Source organism: Durio zibethinus, chromosome 1, assembly GCF_047325235.1.
Source record: "Durio zibethinus cultivar Kanyao isolate XHJ-2024 chromosome 1, ASM4732523v1, whole genome shotgun sequence".
Classification (NCBI taxonomy): domain Eukaryota; kingdom Viridiplantae; phylum Streptophyta; class Magnoliopsida; order Malvales; family Malvaceae; genus Durio; species Durio zibethinus.
Genome location: NC_143162.1, coordinates 38,191,445 through 38,209,423, shown reverse-complemented (window position 1 = coordinate 38,209,423; position 17,979 = coordinate 38,191,445). Strand labels below are relative to the sequence as shown.

General features: G+C 32.9%; 4 protein-coding genes across 6 annotated transcripts; 2 read left to right on the top strand and 2 right to left on the bottom strand.

The window, feature by feature from the left end:
- Positions 1-261: 261 nt before the first annotated feature.
- Positions 262-1,990, bottom strand: LOC111312909 (small nuclear ribonucleoprotein SmD3b-like). The gene is made up of 5 exons (XM_022913634.2): positions 1,743-1,990; positions 1,038-1,090; positions 832-898; positions 695-751; positions 262-568 (listed from the first exon to the last, which is right to left on the bottom strand). The coding sequence occupies exons 1-5, from the start codon at positions 1,899-1,901 to the stop codon at positions 506-508; spliced, it is 399 nt and encodes a 132-aa protein (XP_022769369.1). The 5' UTR covers positions 1,902-1,990; the 3' UTR covers positions 262-505.
- Positions 1,991-4,995: 3,005 nt separating this feature from the next.
- LOC111312905 (1,4-alpha-glucan-branching enzyme 1, chloroplastic/amyloplastic-like) lies at positions 4,996-11,653 on the top strand. The gene is made up of 15 exons (XM_022913619.2): positions 4,996-5,169; positions 5,303-5,416; positions 5,661-5,871; positions 6,040-6,109; positions 6,207-6,476; positions 6,763-7,669; positions 7,972-8,088; positions 8,292-8,354; positions 8,703-8,810; positions 9,292-9,393; positions 9,856-9,923; positions 10,084-10,165; positions 10,474-10,590; positions 10,897-11,016; positions 11,118-11,653. The coding sequence occupies exons 1-15, from the start codon at positions 5,089-5,091 to the stop codon at positions 11,313-11,315; spliced, it is 2,628 nt and encodes an 875-aa protein (XP_022769354.1). The 5' UTR covers positions 4,996-5,088; the 3' UTR covers positions 11,316-11,653.
- Positions 11,654-11,908: 255 nt separating this feature from the next.
- LOC111312906 (dolichol-phosphate mannosyltransferase subunit 1-like) lies at positions 11,909-14,667 on the top strand. 3 transcript variants are annotated; one of them, XM_089741371.1, is made up of 8 exons: positions 11,909-12,048; positions 12,771-12,870; positions 12,974-13,007; positions 13,076-13,152; positions 13,258-13,283; positions 13,376-13,540; positions 13,620-13,734; positions 14,283-14,667. In XM_089741371.1, the coding sequence occupies exons 1-8, from the start codon at positions 11,954-11,956 to the stop codon at positions 14,385-14,387; spliced, it is 717 nt and encodes a 238-aa protein (XP_089597497.1). In that variant the 5' UTR covers positions 11,909-11,953; the 3' UTR covers positions 14,388-14,667. The 3 variants fall into 3 exon arrangements, with proteins under 3 accessions (XP_089597497.1, XP_022769355.2, XP_089597489.1); XM_022913620.2 differs by having other exon boundaries at positions 12,765-12,870; XM_089741363.1 differs by having other exon boundaries at positions 13,076-13,283.
- Positions 14,668-15,007: 340 nt separating this feature from the next.
- Positions 15,008-16,168, bottom strand: LOC111312907 (uncharacterized). The gene is made up of 3 exons (XM_022913621.2): positions 16,058-16,168; positions 15,842-15,978; positions 15,008-15,712 (listed from the first exon to the last, which is right to left on the bottom strand). The coding sequence occupies exons 2-3, from the start codon at positions 15,948-15,950 to the stop codon at positions 15,186-15,188; spliced, it is 636 nt and encodes a 211-aa protein (XP_022769356.1). The 5' UTR covers positions 15,951-15,978; positions 16,058-16,168; the 3' UTR covers positions 15,008-15,185.
- Between the last annotated feature and the right edge of the window lie 1,811 nt (positions 16,169-17,979).

Sequence of the window (17,979 nt, the reverse complement as noted above, 5' to 3'; positions counted from 1 at the left end):
TTTCTATAGGTTTAAGACTACTTAGATTACCATTGTTAACGTTTACCAACGTTCATGCTATTGAGCAAAAATACGTTGGAATTCCCAAAGACTTATGGCATGGGAGGTGCTGGTTCAGATTATACAATCATAGCTGCATTTCTCTACAAACACAAAATCACTATGCAGGAATAACATTCAGAAGACCAAACTAATAGTTCTGAGATAAAATGAGCAATATCATGTTCCCAAAAGTACCCGTGCCTTGTGAATAAAAAGCCATTAGAAATAATAAGATCATTTTGGCAATTCAATACGTTCATACAGAAAATGACAGTCATTTGGATCCAGGAAAAATAACTTCAGCTCTATCTAATTTCTTTTTCCTCATCATAAAGTGTGGATTCTTTTACATCAAATATGAGGAGTACAAGTTTGGTTACTAAACTCAAGCCAATTCTAAGGTGGCATACAATGGTGAACGCTGCTCCTGACAGGAGATCAGAAAGCACTTAACAAGACAAAGTTACCTACGAACAGATGGCACAACACCTCTACCGGCTGCTGTGCCTCGGCCAGCAGCTTGAGCCTGTAAAACAAAAAAGAATGAAGTTAAAGTTTAGGAACAGATGCACAGAGACGAGTTAAGGACATTACTAAATAAATAAGCAAACAAAAGCACCATCCTTTGGGTTTCATCTTAGTTGCAACTTACTTTGGCTCGCATTGCAACAGCTCTACCTCTGCCAACTCCTAGAGATGAGCTCTTACCCTTCAAGATTCGAAAGAAGTCAGAAAGCTTCTAACAAGTGCATAAAGTAAAAAAAATCATAACTTGTAATCAATGCATACCTTGATTTTAGCATCCAGACGCTTGAACATAGGAGCATTCTTCAACATGTCTGGTATGACCATAAACCTGTCAAAAATAAGTTCATTTTTAATAGATGAACAAAGTTTTTCTCTTCTAAACATAATCACACCTTGCTTCCCTCGAATACCACCTCAATCCCTTCAAAAACAAGGGGACCATGCAAAGAAAGAGAGTTACGTAATACCTGACTTTACTGCCTCGAATGAAAACATGCTCAAGCTGTGATACTTTTCCGTCCTGAAGCCAAGTCAAAGCAATCATCTTAAAATCAGTTACAAATTGACATAAATTAGGACAAAAAGAAACTAAAGCCAAAGGGAACGTGAACATGCTTTAGGATATCTACTCATGAAAATAGAAATGAGAGGAACATGCACTTCAATCACAATGAATTTTCTCAGAAAGAAAATCGGGAAATAAAAAAACTGGGTGAAATTCAGGTCTCCATTATTCAACTTTTAAGCATGAGGAAATTAGATATATTAAATAAAGAACCATGATGCAAGAAGTAAGGAACTGACATTTATATGATACGGTTTCAGGCTTAAATTTGATTGGAACAGACACAACAATCAATAAACAAAATCCAAGGACAACGCAAGATATAGAAGTGAGTGATTGCCAAGTCATATCCTCAAATTCAAACATTGAACTCCATCCATTTGTTCCTCTCTCCTACGATTTAACCCGTTTATTAACTTAAGCTCAGAATTCCGGCACACTATACCTAAATCTAACATCAAATGTTGAAGCATTTTTTATGTTTATCAATACTGACCATAAATCCTAAACCCTAAATTCCTCGGATCCAAATAAAAATAAACAAATCAAACTCATTACTGAACAGATAAAGATAAAAAAGAACAGGAAAAGTGAGAATGAGAGGCACTTTGGCAGTGAAGGTGATATTCTCGAGCTGGCAATTCCAGTTATCCTCGCACTCGACCATGCTTCCTCTGTAAAGCTCTCCGCTCTTGAGCTCCACCGTTACCACGTGACCCGACGCCTCGTGTAGTAGCTTCACCGGTATGCCCAAGCTCCGGCTCATTGTTTCCCTCTATTCTTTCTCGCTCGCCCGCTCTGCCTCCGTAGAAATCGCAAAACCCTAGCGTTAGAACAAATAATTTGCCCGATATCTACTCGAATTATTAGGGTATATTTGTAATTCTGAGATATAGTGAGGACAACTTCTGAAAATTCCATTGCTAACAAATGAATGAATCAACGGCGTTGATTTATTTTCTGATTATTCCTGTGCCGTTGGATTATTTGCGGATCGGGCGGGACTGTTTTTTCTTCCTTCAAATTACAATAGTTTTTTTTTTTTTTTTTTAGTTTTTACAATAAAGGTATGAATTTTTTTTTTTTAAGTTTTCCTCACAATCAAATATTATATTTATATAATTAATTATTATATTATTAAATAATTCATTAATAAATTATATTTAATTAAATAATTGAATTCATATACAATAAAATTTGAACTTAAAACTTTAAAGATCTAAATTTCCTATTTATTACTAAATCCTGACTTTATTGATATTAATTTTATTTTTTTATACTAATAAAATATAAAGGTATGAATTATGATGCATATAGTAATGAAATGAATAAATATCAATCACGTTAAAATAATTTAAGTAACTTAAGTTGATGTTGTAATCGGTTTCATTATTGAAAATCTCAATTTCGTATCCCAATTGTAATATAAAAAATTAAAAAAAATTTTCAAAACTTGAAAATGATGTAGAGTAACATGTGAATATATTCACACCTTTGGATAAAAACATAACTAAGATTTATAAAAATATCATATTATATATCAACCTAATTTGATTTATATTTTTTTAATTATTAATTTATTTATAACTCTTAAATCTTTATTTATTTAAGTCACATAAAAAGAATATTATACGACTAAATATTATGAACATATAATCTTTATAAGTCTAACTTTTATGTATGTCATATGAATTAATATTTAGTTGACAACTTTATTTATTTAAATAATGTAAATAAAATATTATGTGTCTAAATATTATTAACATGTAATCTTTATGAATCTAACTATTCCATATGTCATATGAATTAATATTTAGTTGAAACCTAATTTAATCTATCATATTCACTTGTTTTAGATACACCACTTATGATTAATTGTATTTTGACTAAAAATTGTGATTGGTTCGTGAAAATGATAAATAACACTGGTGATATATGACATTGTAAAAACAGAAGGAAACAACTGTAGCTAGAAAAATGTGATTGATCTTTCTAATGGCCATCTTTTATGCTTTTATTTTTGGCCATTTCAATTCAAAACATTTATTCTTGAAATCAATGGAAGATTTTCAAAAATATTGTTTCAATTTTTTTTTAGTGTTTCACCTTTCAATTCAATATTATATCATGCAAAACACATAATTCTAAATTTTGTATTTGTTAAATTTTTAATAGATTGTATTTGTTGATTAAGTTATTAACGCTTTTCAAAAGCTGGAATTTATAATGTACAATGAAAGAAAACAAATTGATTGAATAAAGTAATTACTAGTTAAACCAAAGGTTTTTAACTTCATTTTTACAAAAGCAAACATTAATCTTTTCATAACAGGAAAGATTAAAAAAAAAAAATCTTAACAAACTTTTCCTTTCTTCTTTTTTACAAAATACATATGCAAAGAAAATTTAATTCATACTAATTTTTATATTATATATAAATAAATATATTATCAATCATTTACAATTTATAATTTCAAATTTCAAAAGCTGTCTCTATATAAATTATTATGAAAGAATTTAAATAAAAATTATGAAAAATTTGAATTATAAAAATAAAATTACATGCAAAATCTTAATGAGAGAGTCAATTTCGTGTTTATAAATTACATACACTCTTAAAAATATATATTATTTTAGTATAAAAATTAAGATTTACAAATTTAATATATCATGAAAAATTTTTTCATATTTGATTTTGAAACTTTATGATATCAAACTTTTATAACAAAATTTAATTGCTCTATCTTTTATAAAAAAATAAATCGTAAATATATATTTAATAATTATTTAATTTTAAAAAATTTTAAATTAAAAAAATGTAGTTTATCAAATTTAGTTTTAAATTAAGATAAAAAAAGTTAGTATAATTTTAAAATTTAGATATGTATATAATTTTAAATTGAGATAATATATATATATATTTTATTTTAAATCATTAAAAAGATAAAGATAAAAATTTGATAAATAACGTAGGATTAACCACAAACTTTTAAATTTATGTGAATTTCAGACTTTTTATAATTTTGTATGATTTATAAGATTTAAATATTTAATTTTTAAAAACTATTTAAATTTTTTATTTCATATATATATATGAATAAGAGTTATGTATGAAATATATATTTTTGATGTTTAAATTAAGATAAAACTTATATATTTTAAAAAATTTAAATAAATGTAAATTTTAAAATTTTTAAAAATTAAATAAATAATTAAATAAAGTTATTTAAAATTATTTTATATGTCAATAATATAAATTATTTACTTAAATGTTTGTGTAAGTAAATTTTATCAAATTTTATATACTTTATAATATAATATTGTATACGATATGATAAGATTGGAGCGTGGGGCGGTGGGGGACAAAATGTTATCGCTCGGTGATGGCAATTTCGATATGTCTATAGATAGCAATATTGGCTAAAATAAAGAAACAAAAAAAGAGTTTTTTTTATAGCAAAATGGACATTTTGATGACGTTTAAGTCTGAATCAAGCAGTTGCGGTGTCACATGGAACGTATGTTCGATTGATTTCGAGATATTTCTAAGATCGGTTGACAACCGTCGGATCATCATGGCTTTTTCTTTCTTTGCTAAATGGGTCAGTGCAGCTGGAGCATATGCTTTGTCTCTTTGCAGAGGTAACCGAAATCAGAAATAAATAATAAAAGCAAAAAAAACAAAATTTGAAAAGAAAGTGGGCCCAAAACCAACGGCCTAGGTTTTCTTGATGGAGGCAATAAATAATAAAAGTAAAAAAGATAATTTGAAATGAAAGTGGGCCCAAAAACCAACGGCCTAGATTTTCTCGATGGAGGCTTCCACGCAAATATATACGGGGTCTGGCGCTAAGCCTTTTGTGTCACACTTGCTCTCTGTTTAAACAAACTTTGCTTGCTTAAAGAGAGATGGAGCTGAGAGGTTGAATGCTGGACTGCAAGGGATTGGGAAGATGCTGGTTTCGTTGGGTCTCCTCGCTACGCCTTCTGCTTTTGGGTCTTTCGCACCTTTATCAAACAACACCCGCACTTCGGTAATTCAACTTTTTCTTTTACTCAAAATTCTTTAAAAATTTTTTTATGATTAGCATTCTACATCTTCGATCGTCGTTTAGCCTTAACGATTCATTCTTATGACTTTCTCAATTACGTTTTACGTTTGGACAGAGTTCCAAGGCAACCAATCATCAAATCGCTAAACAACTAGCGGTTAATTCTAGACGTGGATCCCAAAAGTTGCTACGGCAAATTGTATTTCCATGTAACTCAGTGTATGGAAGGGTACGATTTTGCAACTACAACATTTATCTTTTCAGTTTCTTTTTTTTTATGTGCATAATTTCGTTTTTTATTCGTCTTTCATAAATATTAGCATTAATTAGCACTTGTGAAGGTATTTCTTACCCGATGAAATAGAAAATTGATGGAATCCTTGGCTATCTTTGGTGTTAAATATGGAATTTGCTAGTATTTTAGTATTGAATAAGTTATCATCTCTGTGAGTATGCTCTACTTTTCCCTCCAGGTCAGTTATGGTTCCCCAATCTCAGCTGTTCTGATTGAGGATAGTTCCACAATGGCAACCTCTGAGGAAGACACTGAAAACATCGGTATCTTGGGCGTTGATTCTGCTCTCCGACCATTTAAAGATCACTTTGAATATAGAATTAAGAAATACGTGGACCAGAGAAATCTCTTTGAAAAGTATGAGGGAGGCCTTGAGGAATTCGCAAAAGGTGATTTCCGTTTTTCCATTTTCATCAAGCCTACCCGCTTTTGAATTTTCTCTTGAAGACCAAAGGCTACTTCAATGATGAAATTGCTTGCTCTTAGGAGCTAAGTAGTAAAATCAATATTTATATCAGAATGCTCAAACGAAATTTGTTTTCTACCCTCTTTTATAGGTTATTTGAAATTTGGATTTAACAGAGAAGAAGATGGAATTGTCTACCGTGAGTGGGCTCCTGCTGCTCAGTGAGTCTTTTGGTTTCTGAAAATTCAAGTTATCAGCTTTGTTATCCTATTACATATTTTTGATTGCTTAGCTAGAGCCTCTTTTTGCATCATGTAGGGAAGCTCAACTTATTGGAGACTTTAATGGATGGGATGGTTCCAACCACAAGATGGAAAAGAATCAATTTGGTGTTTGGAGTATTAAAATTCCTGATTCTGGAGGAAATCCTGCTATTCCTCATAATTCAAGAGTCAAGTTTAGATTCAAGCATAGTGATGGAGTTTGGATAGATAGGATTCCTGCTTGGGTTAAGTATGCCACTGTAGACCCTAACAGATTTGGAGCACCGTATGATGGTGTGCATTGGGACCCTCCTCCTTCAGAAAGGTGCAATCTATTCACATGTTACTTGATTTATTTTGATACAGATGATATTTTCCATTTAAAGTAGAAAAACAACTTCGTGGTGCAGGGTTTTTTCTTAATCCACAATTAAAATTCATTTTTTTGGTAACATATTACTTGGTAAATCAGTTTGATATTGCTTGAGACGAGAAACTTGCTGCCATTATCCTCTGAAGTTCATCAAAGTTAAAAGGATGCTAATTTTCTTCTTTTAATATATGTGATTGAGAAATTGTGCCTTTTAATGCATCCTTTATTCATAATTCAGGTATGAATTTAAGTACTCTCATCCTCCAAAACCCAAAGCCCCAAGAATATATGAAGCTCATGTTGGAATGAGTAGCTCGGAACTACGAATTAATTCATACAGAGAATTTGCTGATGATGTTTTACCTCGTATTCGAGCAAATAACTATAATACCGTACAATTGATGGCTGTAATGGAGCATTCCTATTATGCATCATTTGGATACCATGTTACCAACTTTTTTGCTGTAAGCAATAGATCTGGAACTCCTGAGGACCTCAAATATTTAATTGATAAAGCCCACAGCTTAGATCTACAGGTCTTAATGGATGTTGTTCACAGCCATGCAAGTAACAATGTTACCGATGGACTCAATGGCTTTGATGTTGGCCAAAGTTCACAGGATTCGTATTTTCACACTGGAGAAAGAGGTTACCACAAGTTATGGGATAGTCGAGTGTTTAATTATGGTAATTGGGAAGTCCTTCGCTTCCTTCTTTCGAACTTGAGGTGGTGGCTTGAGGAGTTCAAATTTGATGGGTTTAGGCTTGATGGAGTGACTTCCATGTTGTATCATCACCATGGCATCAACATGGCATTCACTGGGAATTACAATGAGTATTTCAGTGAGGCAACTGATGCAGATGCTGTTGTTTATTTAATGCTGGCCAATTCTCTGATACATAGCATCTTGCCAGATGCGACTGTAATTGCCGAAGATGTTTCTGGTATGCCTGGACTTGGTAGGCCTGTCTCTGAAGGGGGAATTGGCTTTGACTACCGCCTGGCTATGGCCATCCCTGACAAGTGGATTGATTACTTGAAGAATAAGAATGATGAAGAATGGTCAATGAAGGATTTATCCTGTAGCTTGACAAATAGGAGACACACTGAGAAGTGTATATCCTATGCTGAGAGTCATGATCAGGTATAAACTGTGAGGAATTTTCTTTTATTTTCACTAATTTATTTCTAAATTTGGTTAAATCATTTCTTTATGGCTCTAGAACTTGTTCTTCTTCAAAATGTCTCAATAGTGGCTTTATAACTAACTTTCAGATGATGACAGAAAGATACATAGCATAAAGAAAGCTTGATTAATAAAATGGTTACTCTTCCTTTCCTGAATCTGATACCATATTTATACTTCTTAATGTTCCCTTTTCTTTTAATGGTTTGTATATTTTGCTATTTGTCATGCTTCTGAATATTATTTTGTGTTCGGTGCAGTCTATTGTAGGTGACAAGACACTAGCATTTTTCTTAATGGATAAAGAAATGTACTCTGGGATGTCATGTTTAACAGATGCCTCTCCTAGCGTTGAGCGAGGGATTGCACTTCACAAGGTTGGTGCTAAATCAAATCCTAGAGGCTCCTCTCTTCATGGTTTCCTTAATGTCCTAGAGGAATTGGGGAAGGGGAATTTGCAAGAGCCAAAGCATTCATAATTTACCTCTGCATAGATAATCTTTTTATTATTTAGTCATTATTCTCATTGTTTCTCTCTCACTCTCTTGCATTCTTTATTTTTTTTAAATTACTTTTGCAGATGATACATTTTATTACTATGGCATTAGGAGGAGAGGGCTACCTTAATTTTATGGGAAATGAGGTAAACACTTGGGCTCAACTGTGTGTACTGGGTACATCAAGATTTTATTTGGTTGGATGTTAGAAAAATTTCAAGTCTATAAAGCTAGAAGGTTTTTAGAGCTATGATTTATCAGGATGAATATCTGCCAAGGCCGTTTAAGTCACAAATACATGAATGTATTCAGTAAGTAGGTAAAATGCATTAAAAAATGAAGGGGTGATTGGCTATATCTGCCTAGAGGGCAATTTTCTGAATGAGGGTTTGTTCTCTTTTTTTAACAAATAAGGTTACAAAAGAACCATCCCTCTGGAGACGTGAATAATTTCTCCTGTTTTCTTTAGATATCTCTTCTGCATGTTTGTACAGTTTGGACATCCTGAATGGATTGACTTTCCGAGAGAAGGCAATGGGTGGAGTTATGAAAAATGCAGAAGACAGTGGAGCCTGGTGGATACTGATCACTTGAGATACAAGGTCTGAGGTCATTTTCATTATTTAGAATTTTTTGAAGTTTCTTTGCTTTATTCCATCCCTGACCCTTTTCCTTGTCCATTTCCAGTGGACAACTGGAGTATTTGCTAAGGTTTGAACTTTTTAGTTTTAGGACATAAGTAGTGAATCTGGGCCAAGAGTCCATTTAGATCTCTTACAACCTGTTCATTTCAATACCATAATGCTAAGAGCCAGATCAAAGTCCAAGGTGAAAGGTCAAGAATCTCGCTGAACATGGACCATGGTTGGTGATTATTGAGGAAAAACTGATAGTTCCCACCTGCCTTTTTAACTTTGAAGACACCTGTATAATTGATTTTACAAAATTGCATCTGAATCTTCTTCTCTATTTTTGCACCCTAATCATTGTTGTATAATATTTTTATCTTTCTTTATTGAGGAGTGGTTTGTTCTTCCTATGCAATTTTGCGTAATTTTTTTTCTTTGCATTTGAGCTTTGCAGTTCATGAATGCATTTGACAGAGCTATGAATGCACTTGATGATAAATTTCCATTCCTTTCATCAACAAAACAGATAGTGAGCAGCACTGATGAAGAAGACAAGGTAAATCTACAATTCCAGTTGGCTTTTAGAGTAAGACCTCTAACTGATGATGCAAAATATATGCATATTGTTAGTAGTGAAAGTCATTTGACATTGTTAGAATTGAAACTTTCATTATTAGAAAGAACAAATCATTTATTTATCACTCACTTATATGGTCATACAAAGACGAAAAGACCACAATGGCTAGCAAACAAGAATATTGGTTTCTTTGATTTGAGTTTCAAACATATGTGGTATATAGTATAGAAGGTTTCTTGTTCTTTCATCATGCTAATGTGCTTTTTCTTTCTTCTTTTTAACCCCAATGGATAGAGAGAATGAACCCCACCATTTCTTAGTTCTTATCTGCCTTATAGCCTTCCCTTGTCTTGGCTGTAACCACTTCAGTTATGGTGGATATAGTTTTAACAATATTTAAGAACAATCACAAAGGCATTGATTAATGGTTTCTCAATTTAGGTTATTGTCTTTGAGCGGGGAGATCTGGTTTTTGTGTTCAACTTTCATCCAGAGAATACATATGATGGGTATGTATGCTTTGAATTGTGAAAGTATCTATTTATTTATTTCTTTATCTGTGTGTTTGTACAAGTAAAGATTATATAGATGGAGACAAATCTATGTTTGCTAGAAAGTAATTCCATGCACCTTAAAACTTTTAGACTTACCATTATGTGAAACATACAGGTACAAAGTGGGGTGTGACTTGCCAGGGAAGTATAGAGTTGCCCTGGATAGTGATGCTTGGGAATTTGGTGGGCTTGGAAGAGTAAGGAACTCCTGCTATTGTTGTTATGCTTTCCTTTTGCTATTGATGAAAGAGTGGTGTTGTTATCTGGTTTGATTTCTTGCAATATAATTGGGATTTTACAGCTACTAATTTCATGATTTTTCTTGGGACTTGATGAGAAAAATAAAATAGTTGATTGTTTCCTTTGGTTTGGGAGTCACCAATGGTCCTGTAAGTTGGTAACCTCAATATATCTACCCTGATACTGGCAACTAATGAAATCAATTGCATCTAAAGACTCTCTTCCTCTTTTATCCTGGTAATGCTATAATTAATTCTTCTGGCAGGTGGGTCATGATGTGGACCATTTCACATCTCCTGAAGGAATACCAGGTGTGCCTGAAACTAATTTCAACAATCGCCCTAATTCTTTCAAAGTACTCTCGCCAGCTCGCACATGTGTGGTATGTTTATCTCTTCATGGTCTTTCTCATTATATTATTTCTTATCATGTACATCCATCTCACCCTGCCACCAATGCTATTCTGATATGGTAATTTTGTTGCTTTTATTTTAGTGGCATGGAAATGCACCTGAGTTCCTACTTACCATGCTTGGCATTGATAATTTTGAATATTTATTTTTGAGCATTAAGCTTTTGGAACTTTCAATGGCATCATGGACACCAAATCTCTTCCTGCATCTATGGTCTTTGCTTCTTCCTTTGAAGGAAAATATGGATTGACAGATATTTTACAAATTTTCCCCAGGTTTACTATAGAGTGGAAGAAAGTCCAGAAGAAACTAATGATGGCAACTTGGGCAGTGTCAATGAGACATTACAAGCCGAATCAGCAAAGCAGGAGAATATTGAAGAGTTAGCTACCGTGGTAGATATCATGGAGATCAAATCTCTGCCTGTGTCTATGGCCCTTGAGCCTTCCTTAGGATGAAAACATGAATTGACAGATTGCTTATAAATTTTCCTCAGGTTTATCAGGGAGAAAGTCTCGGAGAAACTAATGACTATGACTTGGCTGGTGTCAGTGCAAAATCGCCAATAGATGGAGCAAAGCAGGAAAATATTGAAGAACCAGCTTCTGTGCAAGGCAAAAGGATTGTTGCAAGTAAACCAGATGATCCAGAACAGGAAGAAAAGAAGATGGAGGATGGAACAGTAGACGACTAAGCTTTTTGGCTCCAGCGCAACTCCAACAGAGCTAAATATAATAAGCCTATACGTGCTAGTGTGTTTTGAGAATGATAGCAGTTGTGAGGAGTAAGAAGGGAATTTTGTTGGGGCTGTAAATTTTACGTTGAGAATAATATAGTCTGCTTAATAACTAGTTATGCTACAGAAAGAGAGAAGTCTAATGATCAGAGGGAATAAAAATCTGTGAGCACTTGAATAGTTCATGGAGCTGAGATAGTTTAATAAAATTGTCACGTCTATCCTCAAAGCATTGAAACTATCAACAGTGTTTGAGATTTGGGTCCTGTTTAATCAAATTGTTTGAGTTTGATGGATTTGGACGAGATGATGAATGATAGCAGTCCATAGCTATGATCCAAATTAACTCTGACCTAATTCAACAGTGGTTTAGAGGAAGTGGTCCATTCGTCGGACCCAAAATTGGACCGTCTTAAATTAGCTCAATTGATTGTATCCTGCATGAAGGGGCCTTCTATGCCCTTGGCCCAATTGAGTACTTGTTTGATTCTTGACGCAATTTGAAGGAAGCAAGCATCGTTATAAAAGGAAAAAGAGTCGAGACGGAACACGGGAGGAACGAGTTTGGTCTTTCCGTGGAACAACGTTACATAGAAATGGAGCAGAAGAATAAGTACAGCATAATAGTGCCAACATATAACGAGAGCCTCAATATTGCTCTCATCGTCTATCTCATCTTCAAACATCTCCGGTGTTTATTTCCCAACTCCAAATCTCTCTTTTTGCTTTTTCTAATTTATCTTTGTCTTTGATTGCTGAACTCGTAATTTTAGTCTTTTGAGATCTGATTACTTTTCTTGAATTCGGCCCTTTTATTTTCTCCTCTTGTCCTGATCGATATGGTGTTAGAATTGTATGTTTTTATTTCTTATTCTGCAAATGATTTGAATTGGATTATGAATATAGAGAAAAAAAAAAAAGGCTTTTGATTCGTGTTTTAGAAAGTAGACTTACAATTATTCTGGAATAATTGTCGGGAAACAAATTGAAACATCTGTTGTTTTTGAGATAATTCTGGTTCTTCATGATATTTCGTTTCGCAATAGGGCCTATGTGTGTGAAATTCAACCCTGGGAGTTTAATCAGTGATCCTATTTTTGTCCTTTAAGCATTTTTCTTAAATCTTTCGTAAATTAAAATGCCTATATGTTAAAAATTCATAAGTACGGCTTTCTTGGAAGTAAAATTCTCACAAAAAATGAGTTGACATCATGGACGGGAAACATGGAGTATTTGAATAATTCAATTCATACCCACTTTTCCCTTCATGTGATTTTGCTTCTTGTCTACAGTGATGTGTAATTGATTTATTTCATCAAAATGAGTAACAAAGTCACTGCCTAATATTGTGATATTGTGATATCTTAATATCTGTCTTATGTAAGCTGTTGTAACTTTTCATGCCAGGAGTAGGGATGTTGATTTTGAAATAATTGTTGTGGATGATGGGAGCCCTGATGGTACTCAAGAAGTTGTGAAACAACTGCAGAAACTGTATGGTGAAGATCATATTGTTAGTTCCATGCTAATAAACCTTCTAAATTGGATCTATGTGTAATCTGTTTCGCTGATCAATTCCTCTTCTTACCTCTGCTTCTGTCTCCTTGATGATGCAGCTATTGAGACCTAGACCTAAGAAGCTTGGGTTGGGTAAGTAAAAATTGTTCCCTTTCAGGAGTGATAGCTGGAGCTGGCCTTTGAATTTTTATTGGTTTCAGGAACTGCTTACATACATGGTTTGAAGCATGCTTCTGGAAATTTTGTTGTAATCATGGATGCCGATCTATCACACCATGTAAGTGTGATGATGCTTTGTATGCCTCTTCTACCAGTTAAATCCATTTACAATTCATTTCCTGTTTTCTATCGCACGTATGATCTCTTCAATCTTGTTTTGCAGCCAAAATATTTGCCGAGCTTCATTAAGTAAGAAATCTTTTGGTTGATTCTTTTAGGGTTCACAATTATGCTTGATGACTCAAATCCTTCTAATGTGTTGGTCAATGGCATCATTATAGGAAACAGCTGGAAACTGGTGCCAGCATAGTTACAGGAACACGATACATCAAAGGCGGTGGCGTGTATGGATGGAATCTGATGCGCAAGCTAACAAGTAGGGGAGCCAATGTTCTTGCACAGACTCTTTTGTGGCCTGGTGTATCGGACTTGACTGGATCTTTCAGGTATAAGAACTAATTAACAGGAATGGGCAGACTGTCATAGCTTTAGAGCTAAAATTTCTTTTTTCCTTCTTTTTTAAAGGCTTTATAGGAAATCAGTGCTTGAAGATGTCATTAGCTCCTGTGTTAGCAAGGGGTATGTGTTTCAAATGGAAATGATTGTTAGGGCTTCAAGAGAAGGCTACCACATTGAAGAGGTATAATTCATTTCTATAGTTGCTTCTGAATAAACTGAAAGATATTCTAAACTTAAGAATGGTTTTTGTTATCTTTGACCTGTTTGTGCTAGGTTGAGTACTTGGTTGTTTGCAAGTATAGTCAAAGTCTTTGTTATCTTCTGTTAATATCCATACAATTTACTTTAAAAATCTAAGACAAGAAATGGACTTCAGTACTACTGCCTTTGAAACTTCCACAACTAACTTGAATGCTGATTTGTTGTACTCAAATTATTCTTTTATCTGAATCTCTGTGAAGATAGTTTAACTATTTTGCTGTGTCAATGGGATTTCATAAAGGAGAGTACCATGAACTCTTACACTTGAATGCTCTGTCGTCCATTTAACCAGATTGTACAGAAATTATCTAGATTGGAGTTTGCTCATATGGTTTACCTTTTTCTTTTCCTGTCCCCTGCTTCATCTTTAAGCCAATAAAATGTGATGTTCAAACATCATAAATCATGCAGCTAAACAACCTTTTAATACTTCACATTTTCATTGATTTGATTTTCTACTGTCTACAGGTTCCAATAACTTTTGTTGATAGAGTATTTGGAAGTTCAAAGCTTGGCGGATCTGAAATTGTAGAGTATCTAAAAGGCCTTGTATATCTTTTGGTCACAACATGAGACCTTCCGACAAATATAACCAACACGATAATATCTTCATCTGTTTACTTCAAAAAGTGATTTGTTGAGATTCATAGTGTTGACTTACAGCAAACAACTTTTATAGCTTGTTCTTAGAAGTTCCCTTATATAACCTGACTTTTGATGGCAAATTTTGTTGTAGATCTCAAAAATGTATTTTGCTACTGGATGGTTGGCAAACAATATGTTTACCGGGGAATTGTTATTCAATGGAAATTATCAAATGAAGAGGCAAAAGCTAGGGTTGCATTTTACAGGATGAAGGTTGTGCCACTTTCATCTAATTGTCTTTTTCTTCTGTAACTTTGCCAGTTATCGTCATTTTTTGTTAGTTTGTGGTTACTTTGGTCTTCAAATTTGTGAAATGAAAAAGAAAACGTTCGGCACAAATTGAGGAATGAGATCGAAAATCCCTCTACCCCTAGTGGACTAGTTGTTGCTCTTCGGTTTTTGCCATACGTTGTATGTTGCTGCCGTGCTATCTAGAAATTGCAGGCAAAAACAAGAACTTGGATGTTCAGATTACATAAGGAGAAGATGAAACGAAGAAACTTCATTCATGTAGAATGATCTCTGCTTCTATAGTCGAACAAGCTGAATACTAGAACATTTGAGCATCTCCTATTCATTTATTGAGAAACAAAAAACAAAACGGGACAATATTTGCAGCATCAAACTAGATCGAAACATAATAATAATTAACATCCATGAAAAATGAAATATAATCACAAATTTCCTAAAATCAAAATGAAAAATGCCAACCTAAATTTCCAATTTTCAGACCCTTCGAACTCTTCTAGCCACAGTTTTCTTTTCGGTGCCAATCATAGACGACTTGTAATTGTTGACAGCAAGAGGAGGCTTCTTATTCTCTTTGCTCATGCTTCGAAGCAGATACCTAGGAGTCTGAGTCCCGTTCCTCTCCACGGAATAAGCAGCAGACACTGATTTCCTCAAGCATTCAAGCTTCTTCGACTCTCTTCTCTTTGAAGATTCAACTGTTACTCCAAGATGGTAAACCGCCCTTGATTCAGTCCCGGTTTCGCCTTTCTTTCTCTTCAGCCTCTCATTTCTCCTCGCGGAGTATTCATCGTAAAACCTGCCTCTCTCAAACAGAGGACTGCAGTTGACGATGAGACTAGTCTCACCAAAACCAGCATTTTCTGTTTCCCCATTTCCGAGTTCATCTCTAACCATCCTAGCCAAAGCCCGTAACTCGCAAGAAATGGATTGATAGTCGGGTCGAATCTCGTATTCTTCCATGGCGCAAGTACGAATCGGCTTCTGGGATTTCGTTAAAAAACCTTTAACAACAGACAAACATTCATTCCCGATTAAAAACCAAAGAGAAAGAGAGAGAGAGAGAGAGAGAAGATCCATCTTTTGCAATAAAAATTTAAAGTTTATTTATATAAGTTTTTAACCGGAGATACCCGGTGGGGTTTGCAGGGAGGTTGAGTTCGATCGAAGGACGCGACCGGGTCGTGGGCAAATAGGCGATTTAGCAAGCGGAGGCTTACGATCAGGTTTCATCTTAGACATGATATCTTTTCTTTTCTCTTGCCAAGAACTGCGGATATTCAGAAAGAGAAACAAAGTATTAACGAAGAATGTTATAGGAAAGATTGAGACTTGAGAGAGCAACCTACGCTTGAATTATCGAGATTGTTTCTTTTTTTGTTTTTTTGCGTTCGTTTGATTCCTTGGATTTTTTTCCAACTTTTTCAGTCTTTCTGTCTATTTTTATTGTGAGACAGATGTGAGGTTTGAACTTTGAAATTGAAAAGGGCAGAGAAGGGGAGCGTTTCAAACGGTCATGTCCTTGATCTGACGGTTTACAATTAATTCGACCTAAATGGTAGGTTAGGTGTCATCGACATTTGGCAGTTTCCATGGTACCCCTGTTTTTTTTTAAAAAAAAAACAACAAAGACCCAGTTGTTAGGCCCAAAAAAGCCACATCCAAAGTCCAAACAAATACTAATCCAGAATCCAACTCCAGGCCCACCAAGGTTAAAAGCAAACCCCCTTTAAGAGAGTAGGTTTCAAAAACCATTTTTTGTAAACGTATTCAATTTATATATTTTTTATAATTATTTATTAAGTTTAATAAATAATTTTAAACAGTATTTTTATGTTAGTCTATAAAATAAATCGAATACAAATAAAAATTTATTATATTTGTAAATAAATTCATTTAAAATTTGTTAAAAAATTATTCATTTAGAGTTCGTTTATATTCGTTTATTATTAATTTTATAATTATATATTTATTGGTTTAAATTTATTTGAATATAATTTTTTTATTAATCATAAATATATTTATTTATTATTTATGAATATATTTATCTATATATATTCATAAACATGTTTATTTAATATTTAAGAATAAATTCGTTTAACTTAAATAAACCTAATACAAATCGAATATTTTATCATTTAAACAAACCAAACTCAAATGTAATAAATATTTTTTTTTATCAAACACCAACAATGCTAAAAAAAAAATTCATTCATTCAATCATTCATTATTATTTTTTTGCATCCTTACCTTTTTCTCATAAGTTTAATAAATAATTTTTTTATCAAACACCAACAATTCTAAAAATAAAAACATTCATTCAATTATTCATTATTATTATTCTTTTTTACATCCTTACCTTTTTCTGAGAAGTTTGATAAATAATTTTTTTATCAAACACCAACAATTATAAAAATAAAAACATTCATTCAATCATTCATTATTTTTTTACATCCTTACCATTTTTTCTGAGAAGTTTGATAAGTAATTATTTTATCAAACACCAACAATTCTAAAAATAAAAACATTCATTCAATCATTCATTATTTATTTTACATCTTACTTATTTCCGAGAAGTTTGGTGTGAGCCCACTTAAGTAAATTCTTATATATAATGATCTTTGACTAATGACATCTTTGGGGAAGACTGTACCAAAGTCATCTGATGATTTTCGAAGGCGTTTCCTACCTTCGGCTTTTTCTTTCTTTCTTCCTTTTTTTTTTTTCCTCTTTGCATTTTTTTTCCAGTCTCCAAATTTCTCCCAATAAAACTTTCCATGTCCTTTTAATGGGGAGACATGCATGAAGAAGTTCTCTCGTTTTTCACAAGTCATCCACCATTTTTTTTTTTTTTTGTTTTAAGTCATATAAACAAATAATATAGAGTATTTGTTTCCAGGGCTTTTAATTTTTCCAAGTAAGGAATTTAATTCTCAAATCCAACAACTAAACAAGCAGTTTCCAAGCAATATTCAAACCACAACTGTTAATGACTAGATACAGCTTCATATTCATTTTCCTGATGATTGTCAAATATTTGTAAATTTTATATTTAATGCACTATAAATATATAAATATTATACATTATTAGTGCATCATAATTAAGTTAATATTTCATTAACAAGTAAAATTAAACCTTAAAAATTAAATTAAAAATAATTTTAAATTTATTAATTAATGATATGATTATTTGAGATGTGCTAATAGTATATAAAATTATGTATTAGCTATATATCAAATATAAAGTATTAATATATGTAGCGTAATATCA

Excerpts from the sequence above, each read along its gene's own strand:
- LOC111312909 (XM_022913634.2), bottom strand. The coding sequence starts at position 1,901 with ATGAGCCGGAGCTTGGGCATACCGGTGAAGCTACTACACGAGGCGTCG. Across the intron at positions 899-1,037 it reads ATTCGAGGCAGTAAAGTCAG|GTTTATGGTCATACCAGACA; the intron begins GTATTACGTAAC and ends TATTTTTGACAG. Across the intron at positions 569-694 it reads CTGTTGCAATGCGAGCCAAA|GCTCAAGCTGCTGGCCGAGG; the intron begins GTAAGTTGCAAC and ends TTTGTTTTACAG.
- LOC111312905 (XM_022913619.2), top strand. The coding sequence starts at position 5,089 with ATGCTGGTTTCGTTGGGTCTCCTCGCTACGCCTTCTGCTTTTGGGTCT. Across the intron at positions 5,417-5,660 it reads GTAACTCAGTGTATGGAAGG|GTCAGTTATGGTTCCCCAAT; the intron begins GTACGATTTTGC and ends TTTTCCCTCCAG. Across the intron at positions 5,872-6,039 it reads CCTTGAGGAATTCGCAAAAG|GTTATTTGAAATTTGGATTT; the intron begins GTGATTTCCGTT and ends CCTCTTTTATAG.
- LOC111312906 (XM_089741363.1), top strand. The coding sequence starts at position 11,954 with ATGGAGCAGAAGAATAAGTACAGCATAATAGTGCCAACATATAACGAG. Across the intron at positions 12,871-12,973 it reads TGTATGGTGAAGATCATATT|CTATTGAGACCTAGACCTAA; the intron begins GTTAGTTCCATG and ends TTGATGATGCAG. Across the intron at positions 13,735-14,282 it reads AAGGCTACCACATTGAAGAG|GTTCCAATAACTTTTGTTGA; the intron begins GTATAATTCATT and ends TACTGTCTACAG.
- LOC111312907 (XM_022913621.2), bottom strand. The coding sequence starts at position 15,950 with ATGTCTAAGATGAAACCTGATCGTAAGCCTCCGCTTGCTAAATCGCCT. Across the intron at positions 15,713-15,841 it reads CTCCCTGCAAACCCCACCGG|GTTTTTTAACGAAATCCCAG; the intron begins GTATCTCCGGTT and ends CTGTTGTTAAAG.